Genomic DNA, 23,854 nt, shown 5'->3' with positions numbered 1-23,854 from the left:
CGGAATATGCTTCTCCCAAAGCCAAGTCCCCCATTTGACTTTAGGAAATCTGTGACATTGATGAGAAAAAGCCAGGGCCGAAGTAACATTCCCATGAAGAGACGACTTCCAATATCGAATGTCAGATTCATCACCAACCGGAGCAAGAAGGATCTTACAAACAATCTCAGGGAAGGTATCCACAAAACTTTGAGTAAAATGCCAGATACCATCATAAAAGTACTCAGCAACCGACTGAGTAAGAAAATCTCGCATGAAGTGAGGCACACCACATTTATCAGCAATCAGAAACCCCAGCCAATCATCAGTCCAGAAGTTAACCAATTGGCCATTACCGACACTACAATAAGTATAACTGATTAATTGAGGAATTTCGTTGCGGAGGCTCATCCAGATCGAGGAAGGGGCAGCTACCGCTTTAGTCTGACCGAACGGCGTGAGATATCTGTCGCGCATGATGTCATAACCAAAATCCGTACCACAAATCACTTTCCAAGCCCGTTTCATGAGAAAGCAACGATTTATCATAGAGAAAGATCTAACATCCAGCCCACCTTCCTCTTTGATAGCACAAATTCTAGCCCAAGCCACCGTGCAGTTGGGCTTCTTATGAGCATTCCCAGTCCAGATAAAGTTGCGACAATGTGCATCTAACTCCTTCAACAGCGAGCGAGGCCACCTGTAAATCATCATCGAGTGAGTTAGAGAACTCTGAATAACAGATTTAGCAAGACATATCCGACCCGCCATCGATAAATGCTTCCCACGCCATCTGGAAAATTTATTCACAATCTTGTCATGAATCGGACGCATAAAAGAAGCTCGAGTTCGCCCCACAAAAAGAGGAAAATTTTATAATAACTATAAATATAATTACATTTATACAAAGTTCAATATATACGTTTTCAAATTCTGAGTTTTATTAAGTAATTGTTGTGGATTATTTTATTTTATTCTTCATATTTTGTATTTGTTTATATTTTGATTATGTTTAATATTTATATTTATTTATTTTAATATGTCATTTAATTTCGATCTTCATCGTGCATCGCACGAATGGATCCTATATTAGTATGAAGTTAATAGGGGTTTCAAAAAAAAGTATGGAGTTAATGGGAAAGTCGTGTGTTAGCGGTTTGGTTAGCATTAAAACCAAATCAAACCGTGAAATACGGTAGAAACTTTCATGTGGAGTTTTACTAGTATGGAGTTACTAGTATGCATTATTTATATTTTGAATATGGGGTTACTTACATGTGGTAGAAACTTTCTAAGTTCTTCACTTGTTTATTAGATCGCATATGATGTGGATAAGAATTGGAAATCAGAATGCTTAGAATCTGCAAATACAAAATGACGACAATGGATATATAAGATATATAAAGAGTATATCTTGCCCAAGAAGAATATCTACCCATGCACATAGACTTTAACGAACACGTTATGCGAGTTTGGCTGGAAAAAAATGGTACATTTTTTGTTACATTTTTTATTTGTTTGTATTTGATTACGATTGTGAAGTGAGATGGTTTTCTGTTCAAGTGAAGATACTAGGGCTTTATATTCTATTGTCACGATAAAAATTTATTGTTATAGTAAACGACGTCCAATTGGGCTAAAATTTGATGGATAGATACTAGGAACATTTAGGTAGCTATTGTAAAATTTTCATTACTTTTTGATGACGGGAAGACCATGAAATCCTCCAGAAAATTATTTTTGCCGCAAAGTTTCAATGTTCTGAATAGTAAATTTGTTAAATTTATTATCACAGTAAACGGGTCTGATTGGGCTGAAATTTTATGGATAGATACTAAGATCATATAGGTAGCTACTGTAAAATTTTCACTACGGTTTAATGATGGGAAGACTATGAAATTCCCCCGCAAACAGACTATCTCAACCAACCTAAGATCTGGTAGTGAGCATTCATGAGAAAAATAGTTCATCTTTTTGTTTTGTTTTGTTTTGTTTTTATAACATTATGGTCAAATATTTACTTAAGCTTGATCTATGATAATTGTAGAAGGATGAATTATGCGACCAAGATGATATAGATAGCACTATCATGTGCAATGTTTTAAAAAATAAAAAAAATATGCCACTTAAACGCCACTTCAAAGAGGTTCGGCAGAATCCCGCATCTCATGCGCCGTTTACCCCCTCCCCCTGAACGTGCGCTTCCGCCTCGCCGAGGCGGTCCAAGGTGGTGTAAGGCACTGCAAGGCGCCCACGTCAAACCCTAGTTATATTTTCTGAATTTAATTGGACTAGGCTTTCGGACATTAGATGGGCTTAGTTAAATTGAACCCTAACTTAAATGGCTTTTTATAATTTAAGTGTAATTAACATATTAAAATAAAAATAAAAGGTCAAAAGGTATTAAAAATTGAAAAACCTAGCGGCAACTAGTGTCAACTCTCTGCACTCCTCTTCATCTATTCGAATTTAATTTAAGATTTTAAAGACTTATTAGCAGTTAAGAACTTATGTGTTTTGGAATATTTGCTATGATTTTTTATGTGTTTTGGAATATTTGCTATGTTCTTATGTGTTTTATGATATTAGGTATACTTTATGCATTTTTTTATAAATTTCGTTTCTTTATTCCGCATTGCTCCGTTTCGAAACTTACGCCTTGTAAGGCGGAGGAAAAACGTTTTGCCTTACAAAACGTACTTTAAAATATTGATCATGTGGAAGAAAGCATGAGTGGTTAAGAGTGGCGAGATAGAAGTTAAAGAAGACTATGGAGAAGATTTCACTACTACAAAAATGCACATACATAACACCTCATACATAACGGTTTTTTCTAAAAACCGTTATGTATGAGCGCATTTTTGGAAAAGATAACGGTTTTGACGAAAAACCGTTATCTATGTAGTGTTGTCTAAACGCTTAGATAACGGTTTGAGTTAAACCGTTATCTTTGAGCGTTATCTATTAGTTACATACATAACGGTATTACAAAACCGTTAAGCCGACCGTTATCTATGATCATCTTTTTATAACGGTTATTCCGACGTTACGAAAAACGTTATATATGAGTATTATTTATAACGGTTTATTAAACCGTTATGTATAAGCGCTTTGAAAACTGTTATGTATAAACATTATTTTTAATTTTTTTTTATTATATTATATTTAAAAATAAAAACTAAATTGATTATTCTATAATATGAATCTATTTGTAAATACAGACTTTAAAAAATTAAAATTCATAATTTTTTTTTCATTAAGTAACAGATATATAAAATCTAAAAATATTATTAAAAACCTAAATATCAAGAATTGATTAATAATTAATAATAAAAGTGAAACAAATGAAAAAAAAATTGAGTAAACAGAGATTCACCCTAAGTCCTGCTCAAATTTTCACGCCTAAGTATTCCCTCTCAAATTTTCACTCCCAAGTATCAATTCCCTCTAAAAAGCAGAAAACACAGCAGCTTCGCACCGCCACCTGCCGCCCCACCCGACCGTCGCGCCACCTGACGTCCCACCCCACCCCACCGTCTCTCCACCTGCCGTCCTACCCCACCCCACCGTCGCACCAACGGTCGTCCCACCCCACCATCGCACAACTGACGCCTCCGCCACCAAGCCCTCCGCAGCGCCATCCTCTGACTCCCTCTGCTGTCGTCGACGACGAGGTGAGCGTTTCAGGTGAAATTTTTTACAATCTTCTCTGTGTCGTTCGTCCGCCCGTCGCCGTTCGTCCGCCTGCCGCCGTTTCACCGCCGCCAGCACCCTCTTCTTCGCGCACGTCGGTGAAGCCCTAAAATCCCTAAATCCCCAAATTCTTCCTCTCACCTAAAGTCCCTAAAATTGAAATTCCCAAACCATAGTGTTGACGCCGACGACCTCCGCTCCGGTCAGCCACTGCTTTCAACTATTTGTTGAAAGAGGGCAGAACATTCTGTTCTTATTTCTCGAATAAGTAAATCTCTATTCTCAAACTCCATCCTTCTGTTATATTCTTACTGGGATGGTGCTTGATTGAGGGCTTCTTTGATTTCGTTCCAATAATCTCCTCTATTATTATTGAATAGATAGATTGAATCCGAATTTTCTAAAACTTTAATGCGACATTTTGAGATTTGTTATTTCATTTTGATTTATTAATGGCTTTATCATTCTGCTTGATTCCTGAAATGCTTGACTTCAGTGATTCTTCTTAAAATTTTGGTTAACATGCCTGGAAAAAGAATAAATGTCAAATATTTTTGTGCTGTTTGATTTGATTGAATATGCTTTAAAACTCTTGCACATAGCAGTAATTAAAGTAATGCTGTATAAATAATTCATTTGTTGGAGATGGGAAATGTTGAGCAACTACATTGGATAAACATGGAGATTATATCAATGGCCCATTAATATCTTTATTATCGTATGTTGATATGGAGTTGGTTTTTATTAGTATAACTTTTGAAATTGGACTTATATACTAACAAAGAGGCAACTTTTTTCTTCTATATGTTTTTCCTTGTCTGCATGTTAATTCTAAAGCTTGAGATCTTACATTTTCCAGTGCAGACTGCAGCCAAAGATCTAGTAGATCCTTACTACACGAATTCTTTTATTATTAATTTTTCTTTTGCTTGGTTTGTGTCATGAATATTGAAGGAAGATTATGATGCATGCTTGATGGTTAGAGTGGAGACAATGAAGAGGCATCTTCCTTTATCTGGACTAGAGGGAGCTCTGGAAATCGAAATTGTTGTATAAACTTGGCACTTTGAGACCGTTTGAAGCAATGAAATTTATTTACTCACATGAAGGAAAGTAATTCTATTTTATGTCTGTTGTTGTTGGTTGCATTCCTTATATATCATGTAAATGTTATTGAAGCATTTCTATATATTTCTAGATTTCAACTTCTTTAGTTGTAGAATTTCCACAATTGCCTTCGTTTTGGCTTCGACTTTGGGTAATAATTGCTTCAACTTTGCTCGATTTTCAGTGTGATTTAAATTTCATTTTTTGTGTTAGGTGCTGAGAGGTGGACAAAAGTGTAGAGTTGAAGAAATTGGGAGCAAGGTACTCCATCAAAATTAAAAGTGGAAAAAGAATGTTTCTCGCCATACCCTACAGCAGCTACTCCACCAGCTGTAACTTATGACTGAAATTAATCGAGGCTTTGCTGTTCTGAGGGACATTGCGCCCGGAAAGGCTTTGCTTCAAGGTGAGTTTCATATCCTGTTGCTTTTATTTTGTAAACCATGGCTCAAGTGGAAGCCATGGTTATGTAAATACTATAAATAAGCATGTATCTAGGTAGTGGATATGGAGAGTAGGTTGGGGAATGGCTTGTTCCATTCCATTTGTTGCTGTGGCGATGGCTTCTTCCTGCTTTCAACTTGAAATTATTAGTAATTACATTAATATGGACTGATCTTATACCAAGATTTCAACTAGATATGCTATCATGTTAATTTGTACTTTATTTTTGAATATATATCAGGTCAATGGTGTTATATAACGTTTTAAATATAGATATATTTATGCTAAATATAGTTGCTTAATATTATATTGCTTGATATTATCATCATAAGACCGGACGAGATTACCTCAATTCACTACTACAAAAATGCACATACATAACGCTTCATACATAACGGTTTCTTCAAGTTCTAATATTGTATTTAGACATGGATATATGAAGCTTCTAGCTGAATATATTGCATTAGAATTTATACTTATTTTCTATTGATTCTTTGTGGATTCCATTGATTGTACTGTTCTTAATTAGTATAATAGACACCAGCTGAAAGAGTCAAAGCTAAGATGAAGCTTTGGCTTTCAAAATGAGGGAGTTCAAAATGTTGTTACATAGATACTCTTTTGATTGTACCTGACTGAAGTCTTGTTTTCTCAGGTAACCATCATGAGTTGTATGCTGAATCTAGAATAAATATTACTAGTTCTCGTTGCCTTATGGTGATAATAGGTCTCTGAACTAGAAGGAGCAACTAGGTCACATCGTGCAATGATTTTGAGCAACTCCAGAGTTGCAGATGGTGCCTCTGATATTCTGGCTTTCATAAGGCTTCTTAGATAAGGCTTCAGACTTGCGGTGTTGGTAGGTCTTCCCTTCTAGTGCCAATCTAATCTATATCCTATCAACGCCGGTTCTGCTCATCTCTATCTTATAGTGTAATATATGTGCTGCAAAGAAAAGATAAGGTTGCAGCAAGGCACTAATGAAGCCAAATCTCCCACTGTAAGTGATCAAATCTCAAATTTGATCAAAAACTCAACCAAAATACATTGCAGAAGCAGATTTTTTGGTTGGTTAGTAAGTTCTCTTTCCCTTTTTCATCTTTCTAGGGATTCTTGAATTGAAGCAGAAGGGTGTTTTAGAATTGTGATGGCCAATAGAGGTCTCCCTTTTTATAATATTCTCTTAATGGTTTATCAATTCCAGTTGTGATGTTAATCTCGATGTTGTTGTTATTGAGTTTCTAATACATTGTGCTTGTGTTTTATTTCAACGCAATTGTGTGGGAAGCAAAATTTATACTGTTTTGCTCATATAATTATGCTGGATTGGCCACTGTGATTATGACTTTAGTAGAAGTTGTTTATCTATATGCTATTGTTGTAAATTGTAGGAATTAATGCACCAACGTCGCAGTCGTTCTTGAATTATGTATTATTGGTATTGGTCTATAGAAGCATTATGCTCTATTGAAGACGACCTCTGAAGGTCAGTTCATTGGCCTCTCTCTCTATCTCTCTTTACTCTTACTCTGTGTTTTTGTTTCTTTCCTTATTTGGGGTTTTTGAGTTTTTAAGATAATTTAGAAATAGACCATCATGTGTGACTTGAGGTGTGATTGAGCTAATATTGGTTGAAAACAATAAATATTTCAGAAGTTTGGATATGTTTATTACTGATTCTGCTAGACTATCTTCAGCAGCACTGTAGCAGCCAACTTAACAAGCTTAAGAAAAATAGGTTGACACAGACGCTCCCTTGCTTCAAAGGCTGAGCATGGTCTGATTGATTAGAAATTAAGCTACTCTCCCTTGCTTCATCCAGACGCTAGACGTTATACCACTGGTCATAGTCATATTGCATTTTGGCGTCCTTGTCATTTATTTTTCACTTCAACAATCCAACCCTGGATGAGATAATATTTATGTAACTGATCTAACATCATATTGTTATCAAAGGATATTGGTTTTGAAAAGTTTTCGATAGTTCTAATAGGTTTTGTCCATTTTACCAATCACTTTGATATGCTTTTTAAGTGTTTATCATGATGCTCTATATTGTGATTCTTGGTTGGCTCTTTGTATGATTTTGTGGCAGGTTTGTGGTGGATTAAATGAGCCGTACGTTGAGCTGAAGAGGCTTGTGAATTCACAAGAAATGTTGTACCATATGGCTAGCTAGTTGCATATTTAGTATTTTTGTAAGGCATAATAGTATAGATAAAGCAGTTGTTGAATTTTGGCTATATTCAAATCTTGTATGAATTCTTTTTTATGATAATAATATAAAATTAAATATTTTGGAGAATATATAATATTATTATTGTTGGTTTTATCATTTATATTGTTATGTATAAATTAATAGATAACGGAGAAATAGAAATCTAATTACGGTCAAAAACGTTATACATAACGGATTACCAAACGTTATTAATATCAAAAAACCGTTATGTATAGGTGTGTACATAACAGTGAATATTAAACTTTCATGACGGTTTGAAACGTTATGTATAATACTATAGATAACGGATATAATACTATAGATAACGGATATAATCCGTTATGTATAATAGAATAGATAACGCTTAAATCTCCGTTATGTATATATAAACAATCGTTATGTATAATAGAATAGATAACGGATATAATACTATAGATAACGGATATAATCCGTTATGTATAATAGAATAGATAACGCTTAAATCTCCGTTATGTATGAAATCCACATACATTACACCATTATATATTACGGATGTTTTCGCACATAGATAACGGATAAAATCCGTTATCTATGAGCGAATTTGGTGTAGTGTTTGTAAATTTGACACATGCGTTTTAGTTTGTTTTTTGCATTATAATTGTCATACTAATATGAATTGATCTTACTAACTAAAAGGATGATTGCATATGGCTAAAGCATGAAAGAGAATCGGCACTAACATGTTGGAAGCAGATGTGTTTTCCTATGCACTAAAGAAGTTTGAACACTCGAGGTGTGTTAGGGCGGTTGGTAGTAACATTACTCCTTCTCAAGTTGATTGAAAAGTATGCTAACTTGGTAAACAACCTAGCTACAAGAAAGAGTTTCTCAAGTTGAAGATGAAAAAGAGAAAGATAAAGATATAGAAGAAAATGGAAATTAATCTATTAATTTAAGAAACCTTATTTCTCGATGGATGAAGAAAATTACAAGAAAGAGAAAAATGATGTTGATGAAGTGGTGTTGATCGACAAAGTTGATGCAATAAAGGTTTGATATTTAATTTTATTTTCATATAATAAAAAAAATCATTTATATAGGGTGTTGCAAGACCATTGGAATTTACTTCTCCGGCTTCAAAAGAAGCAAGATACAAAGTAGATAATGAAATAAAAGTGATATTTTTTTATTCTTTGCACATATCCTTGAAAGTGTTGTACAGGTATGTTGACAAGCACTTGATGAATGGTGAAGCATTAATTTGTGCCATTTGACTTTCACATCTTTGGTAAGCCTTTTGAGGTATACGTGCATACCGATGACATCTTTCCATTTTGTGAATTAGAGCCAATATGAGAAAATTGCATAGTAATCTACATGTGGTAAGTATTTGCCTTTTTATATGTTAATATGTAAGGCACAAGTATTTGTAGTTGGAGGCTCAGGCTGCATGTAATAAGGGAAAACGGCTATGGCCGTCAGAAACAGCAGAATCATCGATATTGCCGTGCAACCTTGGTGGTCATAATCCATCTCCCTTATTTTCTGCAAACGGTGGTGGAGAAGGAGAATAATAAGAAACTCTTTTAAATTTGCAGATATGAAGCCCCTTTATGAGAAGAAAAAGTACAAGTGCATTAATATGGATTTGACGAAATTTTGGGAACCTGTATTTATAATTGAAAACTATCATTTTTTCTTTTTACGTGGCTCTGATGATGTAAGAACGCCCCAACCAATCTGTAATGTAAGGTACAAGTATTTGTAGTTGTGATACATTTTATCTTTATATCGGGCACTTACATAATAAATTGAAGAACAGTAGTGTTGTTGATCTGTTTTGCTTTGTGGATCCATTTGTTATATCATATCTACCCAACCTCAAGCATGATGTACGAGCACATGCTTTGACAAACAGGCTTCAAAATGTATCCTCCGATCAATTAGTTATATGCACGTGCAATGTAGGGTAAGTATTATTTCCTTATTCTTAATTGTCTCATCATTGTTATTTTAGTTGATTTTCTAAATTTGTCTAATATATAATTTTTATATATAGATAGGGCAAATTGGATTCTTATCGTAGTTGATCCTCACAAAGAAATAACTTATTTTTTTTATCCTCTCGATCATCGTATCTGTGATACAACTTGGAATACTATTGTGAACACGTAAGATTTCATTTATTATAGTTACATATAGATTTTATTATTTGGAGAACTAATATATGCTAATATATTTTGAAGGGTAATTTTCATGTTCAGTTCAAAATTACAAAAAAGAGGTAAGAAACAATTAACTTGAAAAATCATGAAGGTAATTTATTCATTATATTTTGTTGTATTTTTATCAATACACTTGTGATTATTTTTCTAACACTGTCTATTTTAAGATAGTGTCCATTACAACCCGATTTGAAACAATGTGAATTTATTATATTGCAATTCATGAAGGACATTATCGAAAATGCTATAGAGAGTGGTTCCAGCTCTCCACGTTTACTTGTAAGAAATTTATCTTATTTCACTTATTCAAATTTAAGTTAATTTTTTCGTTTGTATAAAAAGTGTTAATATTTAAATTTTTTATTGTTAATAAATAAGATAATCGCACTTATGATCGATAGAATATTGATGAATTTTTTATTGAGTGGACAAGTTTGTTGATGGAACACATATAGCTAGTATGATATATTTTCGTTTTAGCTATGCAATAAGTCGATACTTGATACTTTAAATTTTGAATCGAGATAATAGTATTGATGATATCTACTTGATACTTTATACTTTGTGGTCATTTTAAGGTATGACAATTGTATTAATACTTGCTACAAGATTGTTTGATTAAATATTTTGATTTTGAAAGCAAATGAAATTTATGGTATTTTAATTTCATTTTTTGGATTCTAGGATTTTAAAATATGTGTGAACTACAATATGTTACTACGATTTTAACACTGTAGTAATAGGAATAAACTATGGCTGTAAAACTATAGTGTATTCTTCTACATTGTAGTCCTTTCTACTCATAGACTATGATGAATAAAAAATAACTATGGTTGAAACCGTAGCCTATACTTCATAAGGACTGCGGTTTTTAACTGTAGTGTATAACAACGAAAATGTAGTCTTTCAAAAATATAGACTATGGTTATGCATTAAAACTGTAGACAAAGGTATTCATACACTACAGTTCGAAATAAATTAACTACAGTTGAGAAATGTAGTCTATTAAACATAATAGACTACAGTTGAAAATTGTAGACTATGTATGTGCAAGAAGTTCGCTGACATCATGACCAACAAGTTCCAAATGTCCACGATGGGATAAATGAATTTCTTTCTTGGATTGCAAGTCAAGCTGACCAGCGAAAGAATACTGATCAATCAGTCCAAGTACGCCAAGGAACTGATCGCCAAGTTCGGTATTCAGCACATGAAATCAGTCAAGATCCCAATGAATACAAACTGGAAAGTGGATCCATGATCAGAAGGGAAATTTGTATCTTCAACCAAGTACAAAGAAATCATTGGATCATTGCTGTATTTGACTGCTAGCAGACCAGATATTGCGTTTGTGGTCGGGGTTTGTGCGAGATATCAGTCAGATCCAAAGGAAGCTCACATGGATGCTGCAAAGCGGATCTTGCGATATCTTAAAGGCACACCCAATTTAGGATTGTGGTACCCAGCTGACCGGATATTCAAGCTCACCGGATATTTAGACTCAGATTTTGTAGGATGCAAAATTAATCGCAAATCAACATCCGGAACCTGTCAATTCCTAGGCAACAAGCTCATCTCTTGGTTTTCAAAGAAGCAGACTTCAGTCGCCACCTCCACAACTGAAGCTGAATATGTTGCTCCGGGAAACTGCTGTTCACAACTCATATGGTTAGTCCACCAATTGAAGGACTATGGGATCGAAGAAAATGAAGTCCCAATCTATTGCGACAGCTCCAGTGCTATTGCAATATCCCAGAATCCAGTTCATCACACCAGAGTCAAGCATATTGCTATTCGACATCACTTCATACGTGATCACGTCGAAAAGAAGGATATCTCTGTTGAATGGATTCCGACCACAATTCAGAGAGCAGACTTACTGACCAAAGCTCTTCCAGAAGAAAGGTTCAACGATCTCTATGGAAGGACCGGCCTCATCAACCCTGAAGAGTGATGTTGTGTTTGAAGACTTCTCTCAAACAGTCATGATGACTGGTGGTCAACCAACTGCTGTTCTACGACTGCTGACGTGGAAAGCAATGAAGAAAACTCATCCTGATGAGTCAACCAGGATCAAGTGGTATCGACTGACTACAATGATCAGTCGATTAGTAAGTATTGTTTTAAGCTTACTATTTAAAATCAGTTATTTCAGTCAAGATTTATGTGTTTCCAAATCAAAATCCTTCTCTGACTGATCAGTTCCTTTCAAAATCTTTAACTGATTTGTCTTGATTGTTGGGTCATGGAATATCTTTGGAAGACGAGGATTTGATTAAGATTTGATTTGATTTGATTTGATTTGATGTGATCTGCCCTGATCTTTACCAAAAATATTTCCAACCTTTTTGCCTATGTGGTCAAACTCCTTGAGAATATCACTCGACATGATATATCTCACCTTTTGAAGCTTCTGTTTCCTGTAGTGACGGCGGACGTGAATTTTTCTTCAAAAACATTTTAGGCACAGTTTTCAAAAACCTTTTCATCTTCTCACTTGGTATTTGTGTTTATTTATACCTCGGTGTCTTCGATAGTTTTCTGCATCAACTAACAACTCTCCACAGCCTTCACTGTGAGAAAATTTCAAATTCTTTCAAAATTGCAGAGAAAATTTCTGTTCCGACTTAGGAGAATTCGATGACTGCAAAGTCATGGAGTGGAAGAATGACGCTCACATACTTGGTCTTCACCGGACCCTTCCACTGGAACTCAACGTCCCTCCGACGTCAAAGCTTGCGCTGTTCTCACTTGTATCCATCGACGCGAGCGTCTTCCATCCTCATGCCCGGACCATATGGCTTGAAGTACCTGTCTCAAGCAGACGGACTTCACCTATTCCTCAGGCGAGCTTCTCACCTTTTTATGAAGCTTCCATGTGGTGCAACAACAATGAGCAGGAGCTCGTTGTCAGCCAGCGCAACATCGACAGTGCTAGTCCTCACGACTACCACTAATTCGATTTTCATCCTCACCTTCTCTTTCCTCCATGTATGACGAGGCGCACTTTGATCTAATTCTTTCATCAAAGCCTCGCCATGCATTTCCTTCGTTTCTCCTCCCTTCTACTTGCACTCCTATTTCCCACCCTTCCTCGTCTATCTCCTCGCCCTCCGGATAGTATGTATAGCTGCATCTCATGATTATTTCTAAGATGCTATACATACTTTTCCTTCCTTCACTTTGCTTTTCTCCATCTCTACATCTCATTCACTTCTCCGTCTCCCTTCTCATCTCTCCACCTCTCCACTGGCGTCATCTTCCTTCTGAATCTCGGGACCTCTTCCCCTTCTCAAGTCCTCCCACGAGTGCTTGAGAGTCGGAGTTGAAGTCCCATCCGATCATTGCCTCCATCATCAGCTCTCTTTTTGATGTTGCCAAAAAGGGGGAAAAGTAGGAAGTCAGAGAAAAACCTTCTCAAAGGTTTTTTCTGCATTTTCTTTCTTGACTGAAGATGGGACAGCAAAAGGATCACCAGAAGTAGAAAGGAGGACGTTCCAGTAAAGGCCTCAAGTTGAAGGAAAACAAGTGGGAATAGAACAAGCTTAGGAACATGAAGACTGAAGACAGAAGATGAAGATCAAGAAGTTCAAGGCGCAGCCAAGCAGACTGCTGGAGTCCATAGGTTTTCCCATGAGTTTTTGTATTTACTTTTGTACTCCAATGTAAGTGTGCTCTGTACCTCGACTGATGTCTCATCAGTCAGATTATTGAAATGAAAAGAACTTCTTTTTGATCTCAACCTGAAGACAATAACTTTTTGTCCAGGCTCCGATTATGGTTTTATGTCTTTGTCCTCGTTCCTGTTTTGAACTGTTGTGTTCATAACTCTGAAGTACAAGTTATTAGGTTCTATTGTTAAGGGGGAACTGTTTTCACCCTGTTTTAGAACTTGTGCTCTGAGTTCAGTCTTTGTTTTGCTTAGAACGCTGTAAGGTTTTGGCATCATCAAAAAGGGGGAAATTGTTGGGAACCCCATGGAATATCAGGTTTTATTTTGATGATACCAAAATCCTTAGGTTTAATTTGTAATAGACTAGAACTGTTTTGAACTCAAGTGTTAGAGTTCGTTTCTAGTTTAGTTAGCAGTTCTGAAGACTGAAGACTGAAGACTGAAGGACTGAAGACTGAAGATACCAACTGAAGTATCAGTTGAAGAATCAGTTCAGAACTGATTACTTAATGCGTGCTTCGAGGACTCAGCAGACTGATACTAAAGTCAAGTATCAGTTAAACATTCTTCCTCAGACTGAACTTCCAACGTTCAAAGGAAGCCACGTGCTTACACAGTACAGCCGCATTAAATGCAGAGATCTCAGGATCATCCCTCTCTGCAGAGGTCATTCCTATTTGGTGGCTACTTTATCAGAGACGTCACGTCTCTTGTCCCTCAAGAGAGCCGTTTCCACCAAACAAGGAACCAAGAAGATTGAAGCCTCAGCCCAAATTCGAATTGCTCTCCAACGGAAGAAATCTTGAAGACGTTCTTCGCCAACGGATCTATTCAAGACCTCTCCAATAAATAGCGCTCGAGGATCAACTTCAATCTTCACCGATTCAACGACCTAAGCTGAAGCTCTGCCAAAATTGCTACTCAGCCCAAAGCTTAATCTCCCCAAAGCTTGAATCGAAGAAAAGAATTCCAAAGCCAAAATCAGTCACTACTGATTACACACATTCTCTTAGACCTTAGGCATATATCTGTTTACCCAGAAGCCCAGGTCAAAACTTGCTCCAAAGAACTTGTTCTTTGAAGTTTAGTTGGCAAGTTTTTCAAACCTCCTTTCGTGAGAAAGAAACCGAGTGTTTGAGTGAAAAGGAGTTCAGGAAGGTACTCTGACTCCGTGAGATCCTAGTGCAAGGTCGTGCTAGGATTGAGAAATCCGACACGAGTGAAGCGTGGGTACTGAAGTAAGGTCTCTTCAGTGAAACGGTTGTGTGCACCCAGCAAGCACACGGTTCAGTTTGCAGTGCACCAGTTAAGCACTTGCGGAGTGGATTGTTGGTCTGATCAACCGACCGTGGATGTAGGAAAGTGTTTTCCGAACCACGTAAAATTCTTTGTGTTATTTACAGCTTTCAGTCTTTACATTCTTATCTGTGTTCTTACTGTTGATAAACTGAATACTGAATAACTGCAAAGAGAAACCTAAGACTAACAACGTGCTCAACCGAGGCTATTACGAAACAAGTTTATTTCCGCTGCGTGTGATATCAGTCTGACTGATCTATCATCTGATAGTCAGGAAGACTTATATCATCTCTGTTTTAGCAAACTCGACTGAAGCCCTTACGTGCATCAGTTAAGTTCCAGTGACTTAATTGATAACTCCTTACTGAAGAGTTTTCAGTATCAGACGTCAACCTTGTTTGGTCAAAACTGTTTTCAGTCAACAGGCGTCATAGTTTGCGTGTAAAGTTTCATTTTGATTTCATTCTTGAGATCCCTCTGTTTTTAGAGGAAATTGTGAAAATAGCCCATAGGTGTATCCCCCCATACACCTATTCGAGACCCTCCGGACCTAACAGGGTTACATAGTTATAGGGACATCACATAAATTCTTGAAAATGATTAATCTAATTAAATAAGGGTTTTGCATATACATAGTAGTTAATTGTTTGCAATTTGTCTCATGCACAAAAGTTGTCATCAGTTATTGAGATTGAATGAACTGAGACACAAATGGATTCCACTAAAACATGAACATAAATATCATCCCTGGAAATGTCCACCCTACGATAGAAATTACTCCATTCTGGCACGAATGGTACGAATTGACTTTTTTGTATCACTTGAGAGAAAGGGAAAGCGACGCTCAACAGCGGAGGTGAAATCCTAGAATGGTTGAAAATTATTTTCTTTACCTTCTTGGCATGAATGGTGGTGATTATGGCCGCATTGGCTTCTTGACACAACAAATCTTAGAATGGATTGTTGAATTTGTACCATTTCATTTCAAGTATTCTTATATTTAGATTTACATATCATCATTCTCATAGATCTGAAAGTTTTGGAACTCTTGAAATTCATCGAAGAGAGGGAGACTCGTCAGAGAGAGAACAACGAGAGAGAAAGAGAGAGAACATCGATGGAAGCGCAACTGAGGAACTAGGGTTTAGAGAGAATGTGTGAAAGTAAGGAAAAGAGAAAAAAGTTATGTTTCTTTACGTATAAGAGAGAGGAAATGAGAGAGTAATTCTATTCAAAAACGAAAAATTAATTATAATTTATTAAAACTCAATCTAAAAATAATTATTAATTTTCACTATTTTATATGACTAATAAAAAAATTACCTCTAAGCCCATGTTTGGTTGGGTGTTTTTGGAGTTTAGAAAGGGATTCAATTAATTGAATCCATTACTTATTATTTGGTTTGGATAATATGTTAACCATTACCCTTACTTGAGGTAATCCAATCATCTAATTTGTTACCTCTCAAAATAGAGGGGAAGCAAAAGAAAGTGAATCCCTTATCAGTGACTTCTTTATATTGTTAAATTAAACACTAAATAAAAGTAATAGTTATTGTTCTCATTCCATATCTTTAATTGATTCAATTCTTTTTCTACAAAATTTCCTGTACACCCGGGTGTACGGTACACCCGGGTCGTACCCGACCCAAATCTTGACCCCGGATCTAACCCAACTGGACTATCCTACCCGAATATCAAGTGTTAGTGTCATTTCGATATAGTGTTAGTGTCATTTACATGTAGTGTTTGTCATTTTCGAAATAGTGTCATTTGTAAAATAAAATAGTGTTAATGTTATTTTTGAAATAATGTCATTTGTAAAACAAAATAGTGTTAGTGTCATTCCAAGATCATGTTAGTGTTAGTGTCATTTAAAAAAAAATAGATCAGGATAGTCCAACTAGATCAAATTTTGGGTCGGGTACAACTGAAGTGTACGGTACACCCGAGTGTATAGAAGACCGCCTCTTTTTTTTCATTCCCCTATTTGAACCAAACGACACTAAAAATATATCCACAAGCATGAAATATAAGTGTAGAAGAATTTATTAAAACAAAAAAAAATGTGGACGTACTAACGTAGACAAATTAAAAATATAGAGATATGATTATGTGATTTGCATTGATTCTATAATTTTATATGGATGAATTATTTGCATTGTAATGCGGAGTCGGTTGAGTGGCGACAAATTTGCTGATTTGTGCAACTGATAAAAATAGCAGTAATGTCCAATTTGACATGAAATAAATTGCATGAAACCGACAACTCATTATATCAATTTCGTCGTCATGTTTGGGAGTGGTTTTGTAACGGCTCTATTTTCTGCTGCTTCAATAATTTATGCAAATGTAAAGGCTTACTACTCTTATTCTTCATCAACATTAGATAAACTCATTACTTTCTTGTGCATTGGAAAATTGGAGTTTCTTAGATTTTATGCCTCACGAAATCCATCAATTATTCATTTATATAATGAAATATATCGACATATACAAGTATTTACGATTGTATCCAATAAACTTTTGCAAATATACCAAAAATCCTACGTGCACTAAAAAATTAGCCTTGAGTAGCTATATTCTATTTGAATTAAAAATAACAAAAGAGAAACTAATCCAAATAACCAGTGGTCTTGTCTTGTACAAGATCATTACAAGAATGCTGAAAAAATGGAGAAAGAATTTAACAAATTTTATTGATTTAATAGTTTCAAAAGAAATTAAAATAAAAAATGGGACAGCGATATATCGTATTCATCTTCCTTGTTACAAACCAAAAGATATCATACCAACCAGAACCATTTCCTTCAATGGGCGCCTGCATTGTGTGTGTATATATCTCTCTCTCTCTCTTCATATATGCATGTACATTTCTCTCCTTCCCTCACCAAATAATCACCAGCCTATAGGAATATAGTAAGGCACAATCTCCAAACAAGTTTATACGACACGAGGAAGAGAGTGGTGGAAGATGGAACGAGACGAATGAATGAATGAATGAAAACAAGCAAAAGGGAACAACTATGCTATGTGTAGTTTTGACTGGATTCTGGTGGCATTTGGCTTATATGGCCGGTCCCTGCGGATCTTTTTCATCTTGCAACGGGCTCTAGTTAGGCCACGGGTAGTGATGGGTTGAGGTAAGGGTGGTGGTTTGGGATGGATGAGGAAGAGAGCACCATACACAGGCAGACAAGAGTTGAATATCCATGAACCTCTAAATACTGTAATGCCTCACCGATGATTCTAGAACTTCTGGACTCGGGCACACCATTTCCTTCACCCGGATCCCCTTTTTGTATATCTTGAAAGTCGGGACTATTCTAACATTCTCCGCGTGTGCAATGGCATGGCCCTCTTCGATATCCACCTGAAATTAGAGAGAAATGGGCAAAATTTGATTTGTGAGCGCGTGTTTTTGTGGGGGTCAGATGAAGCATGCAGATTATGGTAGCTATCACATGACAACATTGACTTGGGAAAATAAAGATATATTTCAGGGGATAATTATAATTTATGTTCTTGAACTTTTAGCGCATGTTTAATTTACAACCTCAACTTCAATAGATTTTTCAGAATAGCAAAGATCGTTTTGTCAGAAATCCTGGCATTATAAATCTGTCTAGGCTCACCCGTAAAAACATGTTTCTTGCATCGTGGCTTCATTCTTTCAACACCCCAGCTCGAGAAACATGTTTTACCGGTGATCACAGTCACATTTTTGAAGATGGAATTTTTGACACGGGCCATAGTGAAACAATTTAGCAAAGTTCAGACAGTTTTAAAAACGAATTGAAGTTGAAAACATAAATCAAACAAGCTCTAAGGTTTATAATTAACCCTATATTTCAGTACAAGTTGCTTACCTGGAGAAAATTGATTGAAGGATACCGGCTGCATAATGTGTCTACGTACGGAGATATGTGCTTGCATTGTAGATTGGTCCCTAATCTGAAATGGACAACCGATGCACCTACATTTTCGATTGTGTTCAATAATTGCATCGTTGTACAGTCACCATATATCGTGGTGTTGTTGATGGAAAGGAAGCACTTACCAGACGATGAAATTGCAGCTCTGAACTGCTCGAGGCCAGAAACGGACTCCACGTCTCCACCAAATTTCATGTTGTACACATCTTCTCCGCGTGATTTCTTCAGTGCAACTTGGGCGTGAAATAGAGATTCTGCAACTTCATTGTCATCCGGGAGTTCCCTTCTCAAGACCTCGTAATCTCTCACAGCTTCACTCCAGCGTTCAAGCTATAATCAATGACATTCAATCGCATTCAGAAAATGAAATTTTTAGTTTGTGTGCATTGAAAGAAGCCAAAGAATATAGAAAGAGGTCATCGTACCTTGCTGTTAGACGAAGCCCTTCGTAGTAGAGCTTTGAGGTAAGTCGGCTGGATACGAAGAGCTTGATTGCAATCGTCTACTGATCGTTCCCACTGACCGAGCTTGAACCAACAAGCTGCTCGATTGCAGTAGAGTACGGAATTAGAAGGGTCAAGTCTGAGGCCTTCCCCATATGCTGAGCAGGCCTCGGTGAACCTTTCCGACTTGAAAAGATCATTCCCACGAGCACGAGCTCGACACACCAACCTCACGGTGTTGAGAAGCTTCGACATTTCAGCATTATGAGGGTCTATCTTCCCAGCTTTCTCAATGGCTGTAAGAGCACTATCGTACCTGCAAACAATCATACATTGGTCCATTTGGTGATTGTTTTTCATTTTTAGGGACTTGAAATGAATGGATTCTAATTCCAAACTCGCTTGAAAACTAATTGTATTAATCATATAGTTCATGACTTGAACTTTAGCGCTCATTTGATTTGATTTATGACCTTAACTCATTTTACTTTTAAAATAGCCTGAACTTTGCAAAATTGCTTAAATATGCCCCCCTAAAAGATTGGCATTATAAATTTATTAAGGCTCACCCGTAAATTATGTTTCTTGCGCCGAAGCTTCATTCTTTTGACATCCCGGCTCGAGAAATATGTTTAACGGGTGGTCTTAGTCAGACACGCCGGCATTTTTGGCACAGGCCGTAATTAAACAATTTTGCAAAGTTTGTGCAATTTTAAAATTAAATTGAAATCAAGGTTATAAATCAAACAGGCGGTCATAAACTATGATTAACCCAAACTAATTCTGATGGATTCTATATTCCGGAACCACCACAAATGGATTTGCTACTAATGATCATAAATCGATTGAAATGCAACCTAGAAGATTTCGGAAAATGATTAGAGCTCACCTTCCTCTTGCCAACTCGACTTGAGTTCTAACGAAGAGCAGATACGCTTCTAAAAGCATCCCAAAAATCTTGAGTGACGGATTGAGATTGATAGACGGTTCGGATATCAGAATGTTCGAATGAGCTGAGAAAGCATCATCTAGTTGGTGGAGCTTCAATAGAGCTTCTGCCCTACACGCACACAGCTGCAAATTCAAATTCAATCAGCTGAAATGAGTAACAATCTTCTTCAACACATTCCACTTTCTAAAACTAGAACCTATCAAGAAGATTAGAGATTTATCAACCTGAGGCGAAGCATCAGCTCCAGAAGCAATGGCAGCATCAGCTTCCCTCAATGTGCCTCTCCAGTCGCCAACTCTCCGGGCTTCGTTGCATCTACTCAGATGCTTCTCGACCAACTGCAACTTCTGCATCTCAACGGGATCCAGTTGGTGCCCCGAAAAACAAATGTACTTCCTAGCACTCTCGACCTGTCCTAAACTGTGCTGCCGAGGAATTAGATGCTTGCTTACACAACATCATAATAAACACAAAGCGGCAAAGCACTTTACAGAACAAAACCAATATGTACTACACGAAAAACAGCAAAGCTGCATATACACAAAGCACAGCAATTAGAAAAGCAAGAAAACACACAAGAATTGGTTACCCAGGATACTACGTATGGGGGTGTTGCTAAGCCAGGGATTTAGCACTATAATTTTCACAGTTATAGGAAATAATGCGGCTCTCTATAAGAAGCACCAGCCAATTATGATTCTCCAATACTAACTAAAACATCCTTACTAACAACAGTTGGATCGCCGCTAGTGTGCAATCATAATTAGAGGTATTGTTTCTTATGTTCGGGGTCCACAACTCAACAATTAACCACATCACCATAAGGCCACGCCATCCATTTACACGACAAAAACTTCAATACACCCACAGTCGACTTAACCACAATGAAACAAACAGTTTAAACCATCAAAGTAATGTATACAAAGAATCAAACAGATTCAATGCAGATCTATACATGAACAATTTCAAAACCAGCTCAACCAAATTCACAACACAATCAAATATATTTAAGCAAAGGGAACTAAAAGGCTACCAACACAACCACTTTCATCAATGTAGATCAGCATATCTACATACTAAACATATCCATGTCACAAGTCTACCAGATCTAACACAATAAGCAAAAAAACAAACAAACTAAATTTGTAATAAATGCAATAAAGATTGAAACTTTATTCATCAATGAACTCACCTTAGAAGCAAAGACCCCAATCGGTGATGCGCCTTAACATACCCCGGATCCAACCTAATCGCCTCCTCACATTCCCTCACCGCCTCCACAAAGCGCCGGAGCCCCATCAGCGCGGCGGCGCGGTTGAAATGGTATGCCGCATTGCTAGGCGACATCGCGATTGCCTTGTCGTAGAGACTCAACGCCTCCGCGAAATGGCCGTTTTTGTAGCAATCATTTCCAATTCTCTTCAATTCCTCCGGATCATTATTGCCTCGCAACCCGGCTTTCTTCGCCGGCTCGCCGCCGACCATTAGCCCTCTCGAAAAGCCCGCGGGCCCACCGTCCTGGCCCGGTTTTGACGCGAGCCCACCCCGCATTATGCTGCCGTGGCCGTAGCGCCCCCCGGACCCAAGAACGTCGGGCTTCGCGGGCCGGGCCGCCATGGCGGTTTTCAGGATCCGGCCCGAGGGGCAGATGTTGCCGGTGGGCGCCACGTTCGCGGGCGGCGGGGAGCTGACGGAACCGGAGAAAATCAGATGGTGGGAGCCGCAGGAGCGGGAGCGGGTGTGGCCGGACCTGATGTTTCGGGCCGTGGAGGGCGAGCTCTCGACGGAGAGCTCGCCGGAGTGGCTGGAATTGGGCTTTTGGGGGATGGGCCCGGCAGAAGCCCGGCCCGAAACAGAGCCGGAGGAGCTGGAGCTGCTGCTGGTAGTGGTGGCGGCCTGCCCGCTGCCGGGCCGGGTCCGGAGCGGTGAAACGGGCGAGCCCGTTTCGAGTTCTCGGAAGTCCGGTTTGTTTACATTAACGCCGTTTTCCTCTTTGTAAATAGTCAACGTATTTCTCAGCCCATTGGAGAGCGCTTCTAACCCTAGCTCCGACGTAGGTTTACCGGAAAATGACGACATTTTGCTTCTCCCTCTCTCTCTATATATTTATAAATATAATATAAATGTGTGTGTTTGTTTGTGTATGTATAATTGTGCTAAATTGTATTAATATGTACTAGAATCATAGAGGAAGAAGATAAAACGAGAGAGATGTATTGGAAGCAGACATGAAGAGAGGGAAAGAGAGGAATAGATGGGGATCTCGTGAATTTAAAAGGGTGAAGCAAAAGGATGAATGAATGTGAGTTAGAGAGAGAGAGAGAAACCAGTTTTTTTTTTTTTTGAGAGAGAAATGAAGGACCGGCTTGACCGAGGAGAAGAGAGAGAGAGAGGCGAAGGAAAAGCAAAGCCTCTTGAGTTCACCAGCATCAGCTGCTTCACGAGAACAGCTTTCTCTCTCTTCTATCTCTCTATACCTCCATTAACTCTCGCTTACTCTTCCCACTCCCACTTTTATTTATTATTATTATTATTATTTTCAATCCTCTTTCTCTCTCTCTACGTCTTGCTATTATTGTAATTATTGATTATTGATTCGGTTAATTTTTATTTCGTTTTGTGATTTTGATGATATGTTGGGATTCCCACTCTCATTAATGGAGTTTCGGATTAATTGCTTCATTTAAATCATTTGTGTGTAGTTTCTCCCACCAAAAACTATACAGTTAACTTTTGAAAATGTGAAAATACTATGCAGTTTTTTAGTGTAAAATATTTCCTGTAAAGGGGGTAGAATTAGTTTTATAATACTAGTATTTGATTTATAATTTCACATCAATTTAATCTCAAGAAACCAACAATCAAATATCAACAATGTAATATTGTTACATAAAAAATATACAATGTCATAATTGAATAGTTGATGTTTGTAATTTAAAATCTTCACACTTTAACTGACTAGTTGGTTGACTAAATTTTATAAATGGATTTCCTTGCAATTTCATATCCAGGATTGCTTGAGGAGTAGTAATAAATATTTCTCAAACAAGTCAAAATTTAGAAAGATAACGATAATTATACCAATATTTTATTAGATTATATCAAAAAATAATATACTAGTATGGTCATTTTGAAAAAAGAAATACAATATTTGACAACAAATTGAAAAAACACAAAATTTGACCATTTTTTTACGTTTTGGTACTGTTTTGTTCTTAATTAGAACGGATCGAATTCGGTTTGCGCGCGGGTTAGACACACATGGCACTATTAGTGTCATATACTTAGTCTTATGTAGTGTTGCACGATACTTATATGACCCGTGTGCTGATATTATTTAGACGAGTACAGTTATATGACCATTTTGAATATTTTCTAGATTATCCATTTAGGGTGTTGCACGAATAGTACTTATGGTCATATTAGTGTCACTAGTGTCATATATACTCTTATGTAGTGTTGCACGAATGGTACTCATGGTCATATTAGTGTCATTAGTGTCATATACTCTCTCTTATGGTCACTAATACCATTCGTGCATGGCACAAATAGTGCCAAAAATACCAATTTACTTATATTTTTATTTTCCGATTGGCAACGCAAACCTGAATTCGACTCGAATCAGATCCGCTCTAATTAAGGACAAGGACAAAACAGTCTGTACACTTAATAAATTACTAGATTTTGTGTTTTTTTCAATTAGTGGTCAAATATTGTGTTTTCTTTTTCAAAATGACTATTTCAAAAGTGCTCTCTTATAGTATCAATATGACTTTAACCTTCAACTTTACAAATTCAAAACTAGTCATCCTTTAAATAAATATATCATCCATTCCATTACAAATGTCTCATTACTTTTGAACACGGAGATTAAAAAATGAGTAGAAAATAGATAAAATGGATTGGT

The 23,854-nt window shown here is 36.9% G+C and overlaps 1 protein-coding gene and 1 long non-coding RNA gene across 2 annotated transcripts; one reads left to right on the top strand and one right to left on the bottom strand.

Annotated features, from left to right (window-relative positions):
* Positions 1–3,420: 3,420 nt before the first annotated feature.
* Positions 3,421–7,428, top strand: LOC131012067 (uncharacterized). The gene is made up of 4 exons (XR_009097178.1): positions 3,421–3,940; positions 4,993–5,185; positions 6,615–6,709; positions 7,319–7,428. It is a non-coding gene; the product is annotated as an uncharacterized LOC131012067 (long non-coding RNA).
* A 9,782-nt stretch (positions 7,429–17,210) lies between these two features.
* Positions 17,211–22,445, bottom strand: LOC131012066 (TPR repeat-containing thioredoxin TTL1). Its single transcript, XM_057939978.1, has 7 exons — positions 21,140–22,445; positions 20,172–20,367; positions 19,885–20,069; positions 18,978–19,311; positions 18,678–18,882; positions 18,487–18,593; positions 17,211–17,990 (listed from the first exon to the last, which is right to left on the bottom strand). Exons 1-7 carry the CDS (start codon positions 22,024–22,026, stop codon positions 17,838–17,840), a joined length of 2,067 nt encoding a protein of 688 aa, XP_057795961.1. The 5' UTR covers positions 22,027–22,445; the 3' UTR covers positions 17,211–17,837.
* Between the last annotated feature and the right edge of the window lie 1,409 nt (positions 22,446–23,854).

The sequence above is a fragment of the Salvia miltiorrhiza genome, chromosome 2 (assembly GCF_028751815.1).
Source record: "Salvia miltiorrhiza cultivar Shanhuang (shh) chromosome 2, IMPLAD_Smil_shh, whole genome shotgun sequence".
Lineage (NCBI taxonomy): Eukaryota > Viridiplantae > Streptophyta > Magnoliopsida > Lamiales > Lamiaceae > Salvia > Salvia miltiorrhiza.
This window is presented reverse-complemented; position numbering and strand designations above follow the sequence as displayed.

What these genes read in the sequence shown, in the direction of transcription:
- LOC131012066 (XM_057939978.1), bottom strand. Translation starts at nt 22,026, where the DNA reads ATGTCGTCATTTTCCGGTAAACCTACGTCGGAGCTAGGGTTAGAAGCG. An exon ending in AGCTGCAATTTCATCGTCTG is followed by an intron (nt 18,594 to 18,677) that starts GTAAGTGCTTCC and finishes TCGAAAATGTAG; the next exon opens with GTGCATCGGTTGTCCATTTC. An exon ending in CTTCAATCAATTTTCTCCAG is followed by an intron (nt 17,991 to 18,486) that starts GTAAGCAACTTG and finishes CTCTAATTTCAG; the next exon opens with GTGGATATCGAAGAGGGCCA.